The sequence below is a fragment of the Epinephelus fuscoguttatus genome, linkage group LG24 (genome assembly GCF_011397635.1).
Source record: "Epinephelus fuscoguttatus linkage group LG24, E.fuscoguttatus.final_Chr_v1".
Classification (NCBI taxonomy): domain Eukaryota; kingdom Metazoa; phylum Chordata; class Actinopteri; order Perciformes; family Serranidae; genus Epinephelus; species Epinephelus fuscoguttatus.
Window position 1 is genome coordinate 5,308,545 of NC_064775.1, and position 20,451 is coordinate 5,328,995.

Below are 20,451 nucleotides of genomic sequence, written 5' to 3' on the forward strand. Positions count from 1 at the left end.
GAAGATGTCTTTGTCATGACAAGTTGACATTAAATTTGTTTGGGATGTCCTTATAATGACAACTTGACATTAACCAGGATGACATCACCAGAAGATGTCTTTGTCATGACAAGTTGACATTAAATTTGTTTGGGATGTCCTTATAATGACAACTTGACATTAACCAGGATGACATTACCAGAAGATGTCCTTATCTTAATGTCAACTTGTCATGACAAAGACAGCTTCTGGTAATGTCACTTTGATCAGTGTCAAGTTGTCATAATCAAGACAACCCAAACAAAATTAATGTCAACTTGTCATAGTGTCATGTCATAGTTATGACAGTGTCATGTTTTTTTTTTGCATAAAAGAGATTATAACATTATTTTTCCTGACAAACAAAAGCAAAGAAATACTTGAATAAGAAGAGAACGTCTTTTTTCTTCTTCTTTTTGAACCCACTCAAACCTGATTGTCCTTTATAACCCAGAATTGGCTAATATGAGCTTAGTGGGCCTCAGTGTCACCAGCAGGCAAATTCCCCCCGACACAGAATTAGATTATCAGACTAACGACGCCAAGTGAAACTGGGTTGACTGATTTTTACTCATGAATGACACCATTTTTTAAGTAGTAAAATCGGAACAGTGGGGTTTTGTGAGTGTGTGCATGTGTGTATGTGTGTCAGACGTCTGTTTATTCTGAAGAGAAAAGCCAGACAGACGGATAGACACGCTGGTAGCACGAGCAGGAGAGGACGCTATCTTTTCCCTGCTTATTGTGTTGTTGCAGCAAGAATGCATTTTTTATTGTTTCTGGACAATATTGCCCACTTTTAAGGGTGAGCGTCTCACTGCTGCCTGAGTTTGATGCTTCACATTTCAGTGTTTTGACTGGAGAGACGTCAACATGATGGAGCCAGAGCTCAGGTACCCAGAGGTGAGGTGTCAGTACGTCCGTATTTATAGAAACCACAGCAGTGTGGCTCTTATGGAAGGTGGTGAGTGAGTGTTTTGACATGTTGGGCCTTCAGCGGTGGCTCAATATTTTCAACAAAAACATCCTAAAGCTTGCGTTCGTGGCTGGAGAATCAATGGAGAGGAGTGAAGTTTGTGTTTTATCATATAGCCCCAGGAGTGTGTGTCGCCTCCTGTGAGAGTGGAGGCTCTGAGAAACAGACGCATCCTCTGGGATTTAAAGTGAGTCAAGCTGTTGTATGTTGAGTGAGCGTTGAATGGGCTGTTGAGTGTGCTTTTGAGAGATTTTAATAAGGATGCTGAAGTTGCACGGTGCCAGTTTAGCCAATGGAAAAACAGGAAACTCTTTGTTTTTGAGCTAAAAAGATACTTTTTTGAGGAGATAATAGAGTAATATGAAAATGAAGAAAAATAAAACCTGTACCCCAAGGATATGAGAGATGATGTTTCAGAGGAGAGACACTGTGTCCGATAAAATGTCAGTTGTTCGTCTATGAAGTGTCAGAAAAGTAAAAAATGACCAGAGTGACATGTTTAACTTACGTATTTTGTCCGACCAATGCTCCAAAACCTTCAGACTTTGGTGTTATAAGATAAAAAGAAAGGCAGAACTGACAAACTGAAATTGTGCAGTGTTTGGTATTTTTGCTTAAAAAATGATTAATAATTGATAAAAAATTGTTTCCAATATTTTTTATTAATTGATCTTGAATGCCTTTGGGTCCAACGAAGCAGCCCGGTTGCCTGAAGAAAATGTTGGCATTGTACGTTTCTGCAGCCCACCGAGACGTTACATTGCATGTTCCATATGTATCATGGTGGGGATGCTGGATGGCATGACACCTAAGTGAGATGTTTGCCAAGCTGTAGACAACTGGTCAAGGCCAACAAACGACAGAACCGGTTGTGATTTAGCAAGTCATTGCTGTGTTTCATGCAGCTTTTTAGGCTCTAAACGTGGGTGTTTTTCCTCAATACCCACGGCATGAAATGCTGGTGTTTTGTAGCGACCTGTCGGTGTTTTTTCAAAGGCTTTTTTTGTAATACAAATGTGGGTTATTTGTAGCAACTCCTCTGTGTTTTTCCAGCTGCTTTTAAGGCCCCGAAGTTGTTTGTTTTGTGGTGACTCATCAGTGTTTTTCCAGAGGCTTTTTGGGTTCCAGACATGGGTGCTCTGTAGCAACCCATCACTGTTTTTCCAGCAGTATTTTCGGCTCCACACAGGGGTGTTTTGTAGCAGTCTGTCTGTGTTTTTCCAGAGGATTCTTAGGCCACAAACATGGGTGATTTGTAGCAACTCCTCTGTGTTTTTCCAGCTGCTTTTAAGGCGCCAAAGTTGTTTGTTTTGTGGTGACTTGTCAGTGTTTTTCCAGAGGCTTTTTAGGCATGAAATGCTGACACAAATGTGGGTGATTTGTAGCAACTCTTCTGTGTTTTTCCAGCTGCTTTTAAGGCGCCAAAGTTATTTGTTTTGTGGTGACTTGTCAGTGTTTTTCCAGAGGCTTTTTAGGCATGAAATGCTGACACAAATGTGGGTGATTTGTAGCAACTCTTCTGTGTTTTTCCAGCTGCTTTTAAGGCGCCAAAGTTGCTTGTTTTGTGGTGACTCGTCAGTGTTTTTCCAGAGGCTTTTTGGGTTCCAGACATGGGTGCTCTGTAGCAACCCATCACTGTTTTTCCAGCAGTATTTTTCGGCTCCACACAGGGGTGTTTTGTAGCAGTCTGTCTGTGTTTTTCGAGCAGCTTTCAGGCCCCAAGCTTGTTTGTTTTGTGGCTGGTGGCTTTTTAGGTTCCAAACATGGGTGTTTGCTGGCGGGATAATGTCATGAAAAGCGATTGTTTTATATCCAAACATTGCTGCGTTTCCTGGTGGGATTGTGCCCACAAATCATGATCTTTTCCCAACCATAAGAAGTTGTTGGAATCTAACTACATAGATTTACTCAAGTACTGCACTTAAGTACAAATTTAATGTGCTTTTACTTGACTTGAGTATTTTAATTTCATGCCACTTTCCACTTCTATGTGTCCACTAAATGATAACATCCAAATGTAATATATCTGTGGTTTGCAGGAACATACAATGCAACTTTTTACTGGCGACTGGGTTAAACAACTGTAGTCACCCTCTTATGAAACTGTAATGACTCAGGAGTCTCTCCAGGTGAAGACGTCACACACTGAAACACCACCGGCACAGTTCACAGCCCTGCAGTTTGTTTGTTGTTGCCTCTCTGAGGATGCTGGGCTGACTGAAAGGCATACAGGCTGGTTATTGGGTCAGTCAGTAAACCCTGGCCTACTTCTTTTCCCAGCTCAAGGTAGTGGATCTTCCACTTTTCAGTCCACTGACTGTTTTGCCTGGTGTGTCCTGGCCTAATGAAGATTAGATTTCAATTTGTCTTTTCGTCATGAAAGCTTTTCATAACTATCGTGTAACAGTGACAGATTTATTTTTGACCTAGAAAGCTGTCTGTGTCATTCATATGCAGTGTGTTTTGGAAAACCTGTGTATAAATTAAAGCGTATTGTCATGGAGATGACTCATATGTTTTGCAGGTGCATCGCTTTCATCCACCAGCTGCACTACACTCCCACACACTGCTTATTGTCTCTGTACCTGTGCTTCTGCAGTTTTGCATTTCTATAAATGGACATTTTGGCCTTGAGGTGGTTTTAAGCATCTGCACAGTTCAGTGTTTGCTGCAAAACACACTAAAAAATGAAAAGGTATTCTTTTATTATGTTTTTTTTTTTACAAGTTGGTCCTTGAGTTTATTTCTTTTATGTATGACCGGTAAGACACTCATGTTTCTTTTGAGAAACCGAGGGAGAAATGGGCACTTCTGTGTCACCAAGTGGCTCCAAGAAGGATGCTGTGAATTTAAAATGATCTAAAAAAAAACGTATTCCTCTTAGTATCGATTTTTTGATGCAGAAAGAAATGTTCTCCAAAGTTTGGAAAATCAGCGATAGAGAGAAAAATCTCATTCACAAACTGCTCCAAACTTGCAAAACCACAAAAATGGCTGAACATTATGTCAGTACTCATGATTGTACCCAAAAAACTAGACTCAACCCTTCATGTAACCGCAGTTTCTTTCCAAACTCAAGCCAAAGCTGCGTACCAATAAATAGACACATTTCTACGAAATCTTTAAATTTATTACAAGGGAAAGTCCACTAAAGAAACTGTACATTTCCTGTGAAAACAGAAGTGTATTTTGAAAAGACACAGAGTGTAGATTGACGCGCTGTCCCTGCACGTCCAAAACAGGCGTAGGAGGGTACCTAGCGGGTCATATTTTGACCTTCAGGTCCACTGACAAAGCAATGGGTTGGGATGAGAATGCGTTGAGTTTTCTTGCATGAGCGCAGCATTGCCATGAGATCTGCAGACAAACAAAGACAGGAAGCAATCTTGAGAAGTCACCTGCATCCAACTGAAGTTACATCAGGCCATGTAATTAAGTGACCATGCAGTGAAGCACTTATCCTCAGTTCTTCCAGACATTAACCTGCTCTTATCAAGAACTCACCTTTCTGGGTCGATTCACCCACTCAGGAGCCTTCCTTATCTAAAACACTTTTCAACCAAACCTCAGTGGCTCCAAACTCAGAGCCCTGCAGGTTTCCAACTAGGCAGCAGGTTAATTACATTCACCTGGCATCCCAGGTGGAAATCAGTCCCTGATTAGGCAGCAGAGGTTAAACCCAGAAGGGTTCGGGAATCCATTTTGGCTCGTGACCTGCTCAGACAAAGTGTTGTCTGCTTGCTACTTCTGGTACAGGCTGCACCACGCTGGCAAAAACTAGAAATAAGAGCTGGAAGATGATGCACCTGAGTGCTGAACCCAGCGATCAAAGGTTTAGGTTAGTGGTAAAATTGGTGTTTGAGCATGTCTACACAGTGGAGGAAAGAAAACATCCTCAGGTTGTGTTGTTTCAGGAGGCCAAGAGGTGCCAAACTGCTCGATACTTTACAAGGAAAAAACATCATAAAATAAAACTTCAGACCAAAGATTCGAGGCAAGAGAAGTTGAAACCTGCCGAGGTGGTGTATCCTCTCCATCTGTACCTCTGATTTCCAGCTTTTCAGGATTATTTTGTAGATGAATATCATTTGTAGGTTCTTAAAATATGAATGACAGTGAGATGGTTGCTACAGTTGCATCTCTAGTTGTGATAAAACAGGGAAAACATAAACAAATCAACGTGAGCCTCAGCTATAGCAAGCAAACGTTCTGCTGACAGACTTGACCAGCGGACTCGCTGCAAGCTGATTGGCTGTTACATTCTAAAACCTGGCTGCTGGCGACTTGACAAGCTGAGTCACAGGTGACGCCATGATGCTGCGTTCACAGGAGTGACACAGCAACAGGCTACAAGTCATTGAAAATGGAAACCGGAGGAAATGGGACCGAGTCATTATTTTGTAAGACTAAACTCTTTGCACTCAAGTCCCAAGTTAAAGCACCCGCAAGAAAAGCCTTTGTTGCTCTCGCACTTTCGGAGTATAGACAGCTTCAGAACCATCATGCACTGCAACTGATGAATGCCGCAGATGAGGATAAAACACAGAGAAAATCTGAAAGGAACGTTGGCGTTGAGTTTCCAAACTGAAATGAATTTCAACGAGTACAAAACGAACGCACCATAATACAGAACAGGGAACAGGGAAGGACAAACGAGGCAGGTGTGGCGGAAAACAGGAAGGAAGTAAAACCAGACACGACACATGAGGAGAAAGCCTACAAAATAAAACAGGAAACAGATGAAATATGAGCTAAACAACATGAAACAAGCAACACAATCAATGTCCACAAGATAACATTAATGAGAAACGCATTTGGCTCTGCGGTCTCCATGCCGACAGTGTAGCAAATGCAAATGCACAGACAAACATGTGTCTTTGTGTGTTTGCACAAGTCTAAACTCTGACAGGCTGGTGCCCCAATATATACAGTGCAAACATGCACAAATGCTCGAGCGAGTAATGCAGATGTGTGCAGACGAACGAGCTCAGCTGTGGTCTCAAGATTTCTGCCTCGGGGACATCAGTGAACTTCCCAAACAGCAGCAGAGGTCAGAGAGAGAGAGGGAGATCATTTCCATGTGGTCTCTGATTCCGCTTGTTAAATATTTAATAAGAGAAGAGAGTCCAGCGCAAGCTTTGAGGCTCCTTCCCTCGCTCTCTTTGCTACTACAGCCTCTCAACGTCCATCCGTCCATACGCTCTTTACTTCTTCCCTCTGCTTTCCTCGGGATTTTTGATCCACCGCCATTTTCCCCCCCTCGCTCGCTCCCTGCTCATTGACCTGGAGCCTTTCTTCCAGCCTTTGCTGCTCATTCAGTTTCCATCAAGCACACACGCTCATGATTTACACTCACTGCTATCCTTAACCCTTGAACGTGAAGAGTTCTCAATTTAAAAATGCACTAAGCTGTAGCAGGATGACTCAGTATAATCCAATGATGCAACACGTTATTCTGAGATGAGCCATTCTGCATAATGAGGACTTTTTTTGGGCACTTTAAAAGAAATACTTTACCCATGAAATGGCCATTGTTTCGAGAAGCTAATGAGGAATTATCATCTATTTCAAATTTAGACAACAAGGAAATAACTCAAGTTCCTCATATTAAATTGTAATTAATTGGTATCTTGAGCAGAGTTCATCCACTCATTCATTCAATCACTCAATCATTCTTGTCATTTAACCTTACACTATAGTCTTTCCTTACATTATGTACTGTAATTCTGTTTGGGGCGCTACATGCTCTACCTATCTTAAGATAGGAACGCGACGTGTGGATGCGATAGACGCGTAGGCGTGGCGCGATAGCTGCGAAATTCGCGTCCATCGCATCAACGCTCGAGTTGAAAATATTTAAGTTTTGAGGCGAATTTGTGTGACGCTGAGCCGCCGACGTCACCGATGTCTTGACACCCTGACGTCCAGTTGTTGACACAACAATAAACTGCTACTCATTGGAGACAGACGGACAGGTGCTCCGCAGCTGAAATGGAGCACCTGTAGTTGGTGTCCTGCCGGGAGATCCTGGCACCAACCCTAGCTAGCAGGTCTTCAAACTGGGCAGCAGTCGGCCTGAAGTACCGCTGGAACCGACCGTCGTCCAGGCGGAGCTCCTGTAGGAGACGGTGGAACTCGACGGGCTCAGTGCGCCTCCGCAGGGTATCATGCACCCAGAACTGACGGCGGCGTTTGGCCCTCAGACGACTCTGGCACCTCCAGAGCAGGTACAGTGCAGCGACCGTGGTGATGTCGCCACGGTCGATGAGAGAAAGAACTGGCGGAAGTAATGTTGTTGTTATCTAGTGAAAATGGGCGGGCTCGTACTCGCGCGTCTGACGTGATAATGCGAATTTTACATAAATGGCCCAGCGTCCAAACTCGAGCGAGTCGCGCGATGAATTTTCATTTACTCGCGCGAGTCAATCGCATTCATCGTGTTTGGTGGGAACACAGCATTAGTCATACCAAAAATTAGAAACAAACAAACACTGGTCCACAGGGGGAGCCACAGCGATCGGTCGCATTTTAGCCATTTTGAAGCATTTTTCTGTTGTTATAGCGCCACCCAGTTGCCAATTAGAGTTAAATTTCTCCAGTCACCTTGAGGCGTCCTGTTCTACATATCTACCAAGTTTAGTCAAAATCCATATGGCGGTTAGGCCTAGATAAGGAATGAGCGGTCCTTGGTTTTGGTCTGACTATTTCTTAGCTGTTTGTACATTGTCTAACACGTAATCTTATACTGACTTTGTTCATTTGATTTGCTACTTGTCTTTTTTTGTCTTGATTTTTTTCTCCTCTCCCAAATTTGAGATCCTTCCTCGTCCCACAACTCCTTCCAAGAGAACTTTCTCTTCTCAACTGAGGTGGGGTTGCCTTGTGCCAGGGCGGTCTGCTTCCTCCCTTCCTTATTGCACATGTCCAACTATATCCTGGTGTTTAAGGGCTGAGTTTGCCTGTTGCATAGCTGCAGAAAGCAGAAAGAGCTTAAATAAAGTCATGATAAGACGTTAAGGAAAAGTTGAGGGAGCATTTGGACCTCAGAGGTGCAGACATACAAGAATCTCCACACAAAAGGAGACTAATATCCGCAGGCTGGTTTGTCTTTTGCCGTCCGCTCCTCCATCTTTAATTTTCTTTTCATTTCCCCACCTCCTGTTATCATCATTATTTTTGGATAGTGGGCAGGCGCGGTATATGTGTGTGTTGGTCGGGGGTTTGTGTCTCCTGGGCTTTCTATATGACACCTATCAGTTTGCATCCAGTCACTTGGCAGCAGGGAAGGCCAGCTGGTTACTGATCTGCACGATTGTCTCGCTTCACTCCCCTCTGAAGGGATCTCAGCCTCGGTCTGGTTCATTCTCCGGTGACACGCAGTGCTATAATCCTTTAACTTATTTCCAAGGCATATTCTAATACTAGATATCACAGTGGAGCTCTTCAGTCCCTGAAGTGATACTGTAGGAGTAGTAGAGTGACATCATCAGGGGTAAAAATACCATAGAGTGCAAGACACAGGCGCACAGTGAGTCCCTGTGGGAATATTACACTGCTATACAAAAACTGAATCACGGGAAAACTATAAATATCATGTCCATGTGATGAAGTGATTTTTTTTTTTTATCCAACTAAGGCAGCATCATTTGTCAGTAAATAGACATGATTTTTAGTTTAATCAATGACTAAAATAATGAGGGATTTTTAAGTTTTAAATTTAAATGAGAACGTTTTTAGATCAACTTTATTAATCCAACATAAGGGAAGTAATGGACAGCGCTCCACTCACTAACATGGACTCAGTGTTTCAGCACCATGGACAGCGCTCCATCCACTAACATGGACTCAGTGTTTCAGCACCATGGACAGCGCTCCACTCACTAACAGTGTGTTCACACCGGGCGTGAGTAAAATATTCGCCTCGCTCTATTCGCGCGAGTTTGACCGCTGGAATATTTGTTTTTACTCGCGACATTCACGCGGGTAACAGTGTGTTCACACCGCTAGTAAATCAGACAAGTATGCCGGCCGGAAAGCAAGCTACATCGGTTGTGCTAACTGGGGCTAATGCTAATGCTAACTTTGTTGATAGAAAAGTACAGCTGATAGTTGGAATCAATTTTCAAAACTTACCAGGCAGACCGACCTCCTCACTCACTTTCCTCCACGCCGGGTCTTTCTTGATCCGAAGCTTATAATTTGGGGACGTAACGTCATAAAGTTTCATAAAGCGTCATTAGCTTGTCCTCCATTTTCGGAACAAAGCGGGGCAGTTGTTGACCATTGAGGTCCATCCAGATGTGGCAGAGAAGTGTGTGAAGGCTACCTGCGTTCTCCATAACTTCCTGCGGAGGACAACCCAGACACCTGCAGTGAGGGCGAGCATCCCAGTCGCCGGCGCTGAAGTGGATCCACTGCCAGGTCTCGGCAGAATTGCTGCCAACAACTCAGCAAGAGACCTTCACATCCTTCTTCTCTGCAGAGGGAGCTGTGCCATGGCAAGACAGCGTGTAGTGCACAAGCACACAGAACAGCTCTTTTAAGAGCCACCCACACATTATTAAAGAGCACAATTCCTGCATTGAATATTAGCACCAAACTAAATAGCCATCTGTCTCCAGTGAGTTTTTTTGCGCATGAAAATCAATAAATGTTTACTGTATCCAGCAAGTCGCATGTCGCCTGAATGAATGTTGTTTACTACAGTGAGACAGTGGCAGTTTTTGGCGTGTGAAAATCAATAAATAAATCAGTAAATGTTCACTGTATCCGGCGTTGTAATCTCAGCACTGATAGGCTGCCCCGACACAGCATCAAGCGAATATTTCGCTCGAGTTCAATATTCTGAACTTGTGCGAAGAGGCGAATAACGCAAATTTCGCGAGTTCGCTCCATTCACGTCATTTGCGCCGCCGGCACAAATTCGAGTCTATTTGCGTCTTTACATTGAGTTTGTATGTAATCTTATCGCACGAAAAATTCGCCTCGCGCCCAGTGTGAACACACTGTAACATGGACTCAGTGTTTCAGCACCATGGACAGCGCTCCTTTGACTGACGTAGTGTGTCTCAAATCACAAACTTCCGTCACACTTCCATGTAGTATACTATGTGCACTATGTACTTGTTGGCGTAGTGCGCGAATTTCGACAGGGTAGTGTTGTCTCAAACCAAACACAGCGTTGTGCTTTTACCGGAAATGACGACCACAAATTAGCTAGTTAGCAAACTAGCATTAACATTCGCGTTATTGTTCACGGCACCAAATCATTACAGACTGCTACATTAACCCAATAAACCAGCGCAAAAAACACATGTATTTGTACAATGCAGCGACGTTCACGGTCGCACAGTCCTCGGATGTTATTTCCAGTTTGAAAAGTGGTCCCTCCCTTCCGCTACGTAGCCAAGATGGCGACCACTGAGGGCGAGAAGTGCCCATAGTTCCACACTCAACTTCTTGACTGTTTTGAGTGCACCATCCGGGTACCCATAGTGCACTGCATTGTTCCATACTCCTCAGTGTGAACGCACTTATGCACTCACAATATTAAGTTTTATCCTCATTCTCATCACACATGTGTCTAATGTTATTTTTAGCTGGAAATAGTGCCCTGGAAATATTTCATATACTCTACTGACCTCTGGAATATATAAAGTGACACCGGATATTTATGTGTAGGTATCATTTAACAAAATAAAAGCCCGTGACAAAGAATGTTTCTAGATTAAATCCTAATTACTGTGGAGTGGATTTTATAAACCAGGTGTGTTTCTATTCCTCTACAACAGCAACACCAGTATATAGCAGAGCTATAAAAACAATTATGTGGTTGATTTAGTGGCGACAGAAACACTGACTACTTTGAAAGTCACACCGGAAGTCGTCTTCGTCGTGATTCCGTCCAGCTTGCCGCTCCTGCTGCTAAATTGACGCGCCGACAGGTTTGGATGTTATTACCGGGAGAGAGGAGGACCGTGGCTCCGGTGCAATGACAGCGTCCAAAGATCCGACCAAGAAGAAGCCGAAAGAGGGGCAGCAGGATGAGGTATCTGACAACAGACGGAGACAGACGTGTGTTTATTTCAGTCCATTCAGCTGTGAGGCGATAAATGTGCGTGTGGACAGTCGGTGCTGTGAGACGTGTTGGACGGACCTTACGGGGAAACTATGGTTACTGGATGCGCTCGTGCTCGCTGAGAAATGCAGTGAAGAAGTACAGCACAGTTTGCCTCAGATTTGTTGCATGTGAACATTGATTTAAGGTCTGAAACTGCGGGTTGATCCTCGCTCAGTGGGCGCAAATAACGCACGGATTGTATGTTAGAATGTACAGGATGTGAAAGTGTGATTCTGTCCTTGGAGTAAACTCAGCTTTATTATCTAAAGTGCTGTGCCAGAGTTGAGCTTTGTCTCCAGGGAGTCCGCTGCTGCTGCTGGTGATTCTGTGAGTGTCACAGCAGGTGTGACATCTATAATCTCTCTGATCTCATATTGTGTGATTGGGACTCAGATAAAGTCATTATCTGTCACAGAGGAAGGAGCACGCGCAGCTGGCTCTTTCCAAAGCATGTTTATTTTTGCAGCGTAACTATAATAACAACACCATATAACTGGATTAATGTGCTTCACTGTAAACCTTTAATGAAGCTAGAAGCAATCAGCCGCAGAAAATAATTACAAATAGAATATATGCGCAGGATTTTAATGTATTTTGACAGTGAAATGATTAATTATATTGATGAGGAGAAGCACAGTCATGTCATGGTGTTTGAGTTCTTTAAACAGGCTAATGAGGCATTATATAAGACATGAAAGGCATCAAGCTATTAAAGCAACACAAGGTGATATTAAGGATTCGAGTTTTGAGGATGACACATTTGCATTTTTGTTCTGCCTCTCTCTTGAAAAGTAAGATAAGATAATCCGGAAGATATCCATTATTCGTGCTACAGTGGAGGAAGTTGCAACATTACAGCAGCAAAGGGACGGTGCACGGATGGAAAGCTATGGAGTTAGATTTGTGTCTTTATTACATGTGAGAAAATAAATGATATGAGAGAAAAAGTTTTCACACTGATAGCAAAAAATAATAAAATTTGAGACTAAAAAAAGTTTTGAGAGAAAGTATTTTGTCATAGAATATAAAAAATAAAATAATTTGGTATTTAAAAAATGATTTCCGAGAAAAAAAAACTCGCTCAGAAAACTTTTTTTTACTCTCAAATATTATTTTGTTGCTATCAGTGTGAAAACCTCTCAAAAACTAAGTCTTTGCTCTCGTGTCAGGATTTTGCTTTCGCTGCGAAAATAATGTCATGGGCGGGGCCACGTTCCTATTGGCCAGTCTCAATTGAATTGACAGCTGGGTGAGGATCGTCTTGGGAGTCGAATTCAACTGAATCATTCATCATGTGTGTCCCAAATAACGCAGCGCATCTATGCCAGTGAATCCACCATGGTGGATGAATGATTCAGTTGAATTCGACTCCCAAGACGATCCTCACCCAGCTGTCAATTCGATTGAGACTGGCCAATAGGAACGTGGCCCCGCCCAGAGAGAGCAAAATCCTGACACGAGAGCAAAGACTTCGGTTTTGAGAGAGAGAAGAAAAATGTTTTGACAGAAACAAATTTTTTTGGAGAGAAAATGTTTTCACACTGATAGCAAAAAAATAATATTTGAGAGTAAAAAAAATTGAGAGTAAAAAAAATTAGAGTTTTTTTTTTCTCGGAAATCATTTTCTAAATCTCTAAAAATTATTTTTTTTATATTCTATGACAAAATACTTTCTCTCAAAACTTTTCTCAGTCTCAAATATTATTATTTTTTGCTATCAGTGTGAACATTTTTTTTCTCTCCTATAATTTATTTTCTCGCATGTAATAAAGACACAAATCTAACTCCATAGAAAGAAAGACTGATTTATTATATATGCATCATGTTGTTCTATATTTATGTTTGACATGCTTTAATCTTGTTGTTTTGTTTTATTTTGATATTTGATTGGAGGATATGCGCCACATCTTTAAATCTTGGATTTTTATTTCTTAGGAACTCGAGATTAATCTTGTTTCATCACGTCTTTAATCATCTTATGTAGTTTTTTTTTTTTTTTTTTTTTCTGGGAGGAAAACCTAGAAATGACGATGTGATTTTTGAGTCCGCGCCAAACAAGCCAACACATTTTCACTCCGACCTCGTTTGGTCATGGACGTTCCACGTCCAGATACGACGTCCAAGGTACCCTGGGTGTGTTGGTTGTTGTTGTTGTTTTGTCGTTTTGCCTTCTTTCAAAATACCCTTCCGTTTTCACAGGAAATTTAACGTTTACATGGAGTCTCTTTCAGAATAAAGGCACTACATCAGTGCAGTACGTTTTGGTTCCTTCAAAAACTAAAGCACTTGGTACGCAAACACCACTCTCTCGGGTGAAAGTCGGTGTCTGTTGGACCCATCCACCTCCCCTCCTGCACACTTGCCCCACTCGGACTTGCAGCGCCTGAACTTTTGTTCTAGTCTCACCGAATTTCCCCCTGACACCACGAGCGCCGTTAAACTATAACAGTGACCTGCTGTATGTCATGCCAGTGTGAGAGGATCGCTTTTTTTGTCAATGTCTGACGCCGGAAAGCCCAAGCGCTGTATTTTGACGACTTCGGAGTGAGAACAGCTTTATTTCATCCTATTTCTCATAGCCTGAGTTGTTTGAGTCTTTTTTGTTTCAGCCAGGGTTAGGTTGGTATACGTAAGCAGGTTCAGTCGACCCTCCTTTGTGTCTCAGACCATCGACAGCCAAGTTTAAACAGATTGTCGCTGTAATGTTTCGTCCTGAACGTACATTTATTTATGTCTTTGTTTTAGTTAAAACCTGTGTGGATTTCCTTGACTTCAACCTCTTGGTCTTGGATGGTTTTCTGTGTCTATATCGCTTTAACACTGATACACACACACACACACACACACACACACACACACACACGGTTTCCTTGCTTGCTTTCCTTCCCATTGAACTGAGTCTGATCAACAGACTGTTGCAGCGAACTGTGTCTGCTAAAGCACAAACACACACACTCACACACTTACACACACAGTCAGCAGTGGGTGGAGCATTCTTTGCACACCACTGGGCCGTCGACTGCTCTGAGTGTTAGTTCAACATCTTGGAGCTAATTCTCTGCATGCTAGCTCTGTGTGTGTGCGCGCGTGTGTGTAAATCAGTTTTTCCTGCTTCATTAATTACACTGTGTCCTCCTCACTCAGCAGTGCATATGATAAAGATTGCTCTGGACACATTTGTGCCTCTTATCTTGATGATTATAGTATCCTTCATTTACACTTAATCAGTGCTATATAGTCATAATGCTGTAGTGAATCTACTGTGTATGTGATAGTGATGTTCTTTAATAGTCAGTATCTTTAAAACTTTTCTAACGACTTAGAGCACCAGCCCAGTCACCAGAATGAAATGCTGGCGTTGTACATTGTGAAAACAAACCATGGATATGATACAATCGCAGGTTTTATGCACATGACATAGTTCAGATCACATGTATACGAGCTGAGTTTCTCAGGGGGATGGTGGATGGTGTAACACCTACATGTAGGTGAGATGGCTGCCCAACAGCCAGCAGCAGCGGACCACTGTTGGAGACCAACAAAAGCAGGTGTTTCTAAAAGTGGGTTTTGCAACGACAGTTTGGGACATCTCCAGGCGTATTTGTAGTGATAAAAGTGGCTATTTTGTAACAAAAGTTTGAGACATTTCCCACCCTGTTTGTTGGGAAAAAAAACAAGTATTTTTTAACAAGAGGTCAGGACATTTCCAGCCATATTTGTAGCAACAAAAGCAGGTATTTTTAATGACAGTTCAGGGCATTTCCAACTATGTTTAAAGCAACCAAAGCTATATTTTATAAGGAGAGTTTGGGACATTTCCAGCCGTGTTTGTAGCGTCAAAAGTGGTTATTTTTTTAACAAGAGGTCAGGACATTGTCAGTCATGTTTGTAGCAACAAAAGCAGATATCTTTTAACGAGAGGTTGGGACATTTCCAGACATGTTTAAAGCAACAAAAGCAGGTGTTTTTTATTGACATTTTGGGACATTGCTAGCCAAGTTTGTAGCAACAAAAGGGAGCAGTTTAACCAGAGATTGGGACATTTCCAGCCATGTTTGTAGCAACAAAAGCAGGTATTTTTTAATGACAGTTCAGGGCATTTCCAACTATGTTTAAAGCGAACAAAGCTAATTTTTTTATAAGGAGAGTTTGGGACATTTCCGACCGTGTTTGTAGCGTCAAAAGTGGTTATTTTTTAACGAGAGGTTGGGACATTTCCAGTTGTGTTTGTAGAGACGAAAGCAAGACTTTTTTAACGATGTTTTGGGACATTTCTAGTCATTTGAAGCGATAGAAGCAGATATTTTTTAACAAGATTTCAGGACATTTTCCAGATGTGTTTGCAGCATCAAGAGGGGATATTTTTAACAAGAGTTTGGGACATTTCCAGCCATATTTATAGCGATAAAAGTGATTTTTTTTTTAATGAGAGGTTGGGACATTGTCAGCCATTTTGTTGCAGCAAAACTTTTTTTCTTTTCCTTTTTGATTTTTAACAAGAGTTTGAGAAATTTCTCAGCGTGTTTGTCGAAACAAAATCTCAAGTTCAGGACATTTTCCAGACGTGTTTGTAGTGTCAAAAGTGGTTATTTTTTAACGAGAGGTCAGGACATTTCCAGACAGAAGCAGATATTTTTTGAACAAGATTTCAGGACATAGCCAGTTGTGTTTGTGGCAACGAAAATGGATATTTTGTGCAGGGGTTTTGACATTTCCAGCCAAGTTTGTAGAGCTAAAAGTGGATATTTTTAACGAGAGGTTGGGACATTGTGAGCCATATTTGTAGCAACAAAAATAACTATCTTTTAATGAGGGTGGTTTTTGTGATGAGAGTTTTAAAAAACAGTGACATAATCAAAGTTTTCTGTGTTTTATTTGTCTGTGAATTGGTTCCAGTGGTTCTGCCTCTTTCTGCAATAACAAATCCCAGGCCTTGAATGCAACATGTGATTCTTACTCACGTCTCTAAAACCACGACAAGAAACAAGCGGCGCAGGTGGAAAAGTCAACATTAAACCTGACACGTTTGATGTGTGCAAGAGGCTTCACACCGTCTTCTTTGATGTATCACTCTGTCTTTTTCTCAAGCTCTGAAGAATGGTGAGCTAAACACCATATGACAGCTACCTATTACAGTTCCCTGCAGTGTCGCTGCTGGAAACCTCTTCCACGCGTTTTTGTTGTTGCCGAATCCGGGGTTGAACTAAAAGCCCTCCTTGCATCAGTTTCTCCTTTTTAAAGTCTACAGGTAACTTTCATCATCCTCGCCTGGAGTCAGAGTGAAAAGATGAGTCCGGCGAAATGATGTAACACTGTAACTTCTTGACAGGCGGGGCAGAGATGTCATCACATTACAGAGTTGGACGTCTTTTAAAAGCATCATCTGAAAGGCTGTAAAATCAAAACCTCAAATTACATTTTTCATGTCAAGCCCAAGTGTTTTCTTTATGTGTGTGTGTGCAGAAAAAGCTTTATACTCCGATGGCTCTTTTGGTGGATAATAACTGCTCTGTCTAGACAGGATAAGCTGCATAAGTGTCTGTCTCCTTTCACCGTCCAGTTCTAAGAAGAGCTGGACTGCAAAATTCAAAAATCAATTCATCTGGTAGTTGTGTATTTGGAACGACTGCTAACAAGTCTGCCTGAATCGTCATGTTTTATGTCTTCTGTCACATAAAAACATGAAATATGTTCTCTTTCATAAATCAAGTTGACCTTTATTTCATTGTATTTTTCTAGACACTGGTTTTATAATCAGACATCAGTTTTTAAATATGATGTACAGGCTGTTCTCACTGTGGAGTTTGGGAGAAGTAATACAGGATTGGAATAATCTGTCAACCCAAACAGAATGTACTGTACAAACTGGAAAGAAGAGGAAACACAAGGAATACCTAAGTCAGTGCTTTACAGTTTTTCTTTTTCTCTTCCAAAACACTAGTCGGCGGTGGAGGACTGTGGTCAGTGCTGTAAAGTTTAGTTTAAATCAAACTTTATTTATATAGTTGATTCTAAACACACATTAAACACACATTAAACATGGCTTAATAGAGACAGTTTCAAACACAAGTACACAAATCAGCTTCACTATAACTCGCAGCATTCACAGACAAACACTTGTCTTCATCTGGACACATTTCCCCCACAAATACAACATGCTAACGTTATTAGCACAACCCTATGGCATTTTACATTGTATAAATTAGCTTAGCAGCTAGCAGACTTTTCCTCTTCTCATATAAAACCAGGGACAACAGCAACATTTAACAAAAAGGTAACGGCACATAATTTGGCTCCATTACAGCTCACAAGGTTCACTGACAAAACAACTGTCTTATACTAAACACGTTTTCCAAACAAATACAACATGCTAACATTATTAGCACAAGGCTATGGCATTTTACATTGTATAAATTAGCCTAGCAACTAGCAGACTTTTCCTTTAGTCATATGAAGCCTAATCTCTCAAGACAGATTCTGCTAGGGCGGGGCTTTGAGTTTGAACGATGCTGCGCTTTAGCCAATCACAAGGGAGGGGGCGTGGCTGAGACGTGCAGGTGTCCCCAGGAAATGTGTACCTACAGAAACAGCAAGCTCCGCGTTCATAGCGACCGCTCCACCCAAAACGCCATCTCGTCAACGTGAAAAAAAATATTTTTCCAGCGGATGTCTGAGTTACAACATGATTGAGCTAACTGGAGTAGTTTCATGTCGTATCCGACAACGGGAGGCTTTTAACAGATGATGTCCTGATGTTAGCTTTGCTGCTGCTGTTAGCTGTCCCTGTCAGCTGCAGCCACTGATGCTTTCTAGACATCGTGATTTCCCATAACTGAATAAATACCACACACAGCAACACAAAACTGCTTTGCTAGCTCAATCATGTTGTAACTAAGATATCCGCTGGAAAAAATATTTTTTCCACAGACAGAAGTTATTACCTTATTTTTATACAGTCTATGGTTATTACAGACACCGCTAATGGCTAACGTTAACAGCTAACGGTTAGCCCAGCTAATCTACAATGTTATTATTGTTATTATTTACAAATATTATATATATATATATATATATATATATATATATATATATATATATTTTTTTTTTTTACCGATGGATTTCCAGATTGTATGAAGCCAGGATAAATCCCGAAGTATAGCACTTATTAAAGTAACACGGCGATTATTCGACCAATGAGAATTTGGTTAGAGCATAGCGACCAAATAATCAACAAGTCAAGCAGGTCTCTTCAACGAAAATGAAGCATAGATTTCGTCTTAGTTTTTATTATCAGGATCTGTCTTTTGCTCGTCATCGTCTTGTTTTCGTCATGGAAAAAAGGTTGTTGATGAAAGATTTTCATCAATGAAATCAACACTGCTTTTGTGTTTGTGACGTTGCTAATCTAGCTACCTCTCAGATTTTAGGGAAGTGTGCAAACGTCGCCCCCTTCAGTGGAGGAGTGTGAAAACACAAACTTTGCACAGTTCGTATAGTCCGTATCGTCAAGGTCAGACATTTTAGGGGACAAAAACAGGAGAGGTTGGATGCAACAATGCTAATTTCTTTTTGTGTGTGTCTGCAGGAGTTCGTGGACGTCAGCCCGCCGCAGAGGAACTGGAAGGGCATTGCCATCTCCCTGCTGGTGATCGTGGTGGTCTGCTCGCTCATCACCATGTCGGTGGTCGTCCTCACACCTGGTATGCATGTATAGGTGCTAACATGCTGCTTTTCAGTCTTCAGTTTGTTGTCACTAGCGATGAAGGTGTAAAAACAGGCTGGATTTGACTTTAAGATGACTGTGTTTTCTCCCAGCGGAGCTCCCCAGCAGCAGCAAGTCCGGGCTTACTGTGGCTGATCTGTACAAAGCGGAGTTCAGCGTCCATGACCCCGAGGCTACATGGATCAGCGGTGAGTAGCGCAAGGAAAACATTACAGCACATTTTATTTATATACAAATAATTCTGGCTTGGAAGGCAGGAAAAAAAAAATTGCAGGCGTTCTCATAAATACTGACTGTATCTGACATGTGGTGACTCTGCTGAAAGCTTGAACTACAATTCCCAGAATCCATCTGAACAGGCTCCAGAAAATGGCTGTGAACTTTTATAGCTTTCAGCTGTATGTGAACCAGAGTTTTTCTGGTCAAGAAAAAAGTAGCTGCTGTGCATTCTGGGTGATTTCAGGCTGCATGAACTGAGCAGCAGTGCGTTTTGTTGCTTGTAAATTCAGCTTCTTATTCACAAGTCAGCGAGTGTTGCTTTAAATGACGAAACTGATGAGAAATGTGTCAGGAAATCGGTTTAAAATCTTCTTCTGTCAATGTTCCCTGTCTAAAAAGGGGCTTCTGATTGCGAGGCAAGCTCATGCAGAGACTCCTCTGCTGTGTCACATGTCTGCCGAGAGGGAGAGACACAGAGGTGATGTATCTCAGGTGGAGAATCAGGAGGTGAGGACAGCGTGACATTGCGAGGAAGCGGTGACGGTGATGTAAGAGAGGGGAACAAAACAGTGTGACTTTGAGAAGAAAGTAGGCAGGTGACGTTTGTGAGCACAGTTTGGTATTTTTATCCCCTGAAAATGAAATATGTGCGCTCTTTTGTCGGCTGTTCTTCAGCTTGGATGGAACAGCTGGTCGTGTCTGGCAGCTACAGAAATTCAAAACACTCTCAGGTTGGACAGCTGCTTTGAAATCAGCAGGGTTTTAACACCTTTACGCTCGTTCTCACCGAGAACAACTGCTTCATTGTTGGAGGAGGCAGAGTTTGAACTCACCAAAATAAAGATCTTCAGACTGGCATGAAACATCAGCTGGATTCACCTTGATATGTAAGGAAGGAAAAACACGTTCTCTTCTGGTGAAATGTTCAGAGCACTGTGGGAAGTGCATTAATAGAAAATGAGAATTCCTCCACCCGTGGTTTCATTACAGGTGGGCAGTGTTAAATCCGTATAAATTAAAACCATTAATTCACCAAGGTGTTTGCCTATAAAAGGAGCTGCTGTGAAGTTACAGTGAATTCTGATAATTTCATATACAAGGAAGGAAAACTCACTTTCCTTTGCTCCATTAACAATGCTCTTCAGTTTGTTAATGATAGAAAAGCTAATCATATTAAAAATAAATTATATACAGGTGATTTTTTTTTAATATAGATTGAGCTAGCAGTATAACAAGTACATTTTAATTATTTATCTAATTAATGTTTCAGTTAAATTACCTGACAAAAACTCCCTGCATTGAATTAAAAATTTAATTGTATCATTTGATAAATTAAATCAGATTTAAATAAAGAAACAAAATGTATAAATAAATAAAATCAAAACATTAATGGAA

The 20,451-nt window shown here is 41.6% G+C and overlaps 1 protein-coding gene across 2 annotated transcripts in view; it reads left to right on the forward strand.

The window, feature by feature from the left end:
* The window catches only part of LOC125885170 (inactive dipeptidyl peptidase 10-like), an 89,620-nt gene that overhangs the window by 19,237 nt on the left and 49,932 nt on the right, over positions 1-20,451 (forward strand). The window contains exons 1-3 of one of the 2 annotated variants that reach the window (XM_049570673.1): positions 10,924-11,042; positions 18,700-18,814; positions 18,930-19,025. In XM_049570673.1, the coding sequence (XP_049426630.1) occupies positions 10,986-11,042; positions 18,700-18,814; positions 18,930-19,025 (268 nt within the window). In that variant the 5' untranslated portion in view covers positions 10,924-10,985. Of the gene's footprint in view, positions 1-10,923; positions 11,043-18,699; positions 18,815-18,929; positions 19,026-20,451 lie in introns of those variants that run through there. The other variant, XM_049570672.1, reaches the window with a different exon arrangement.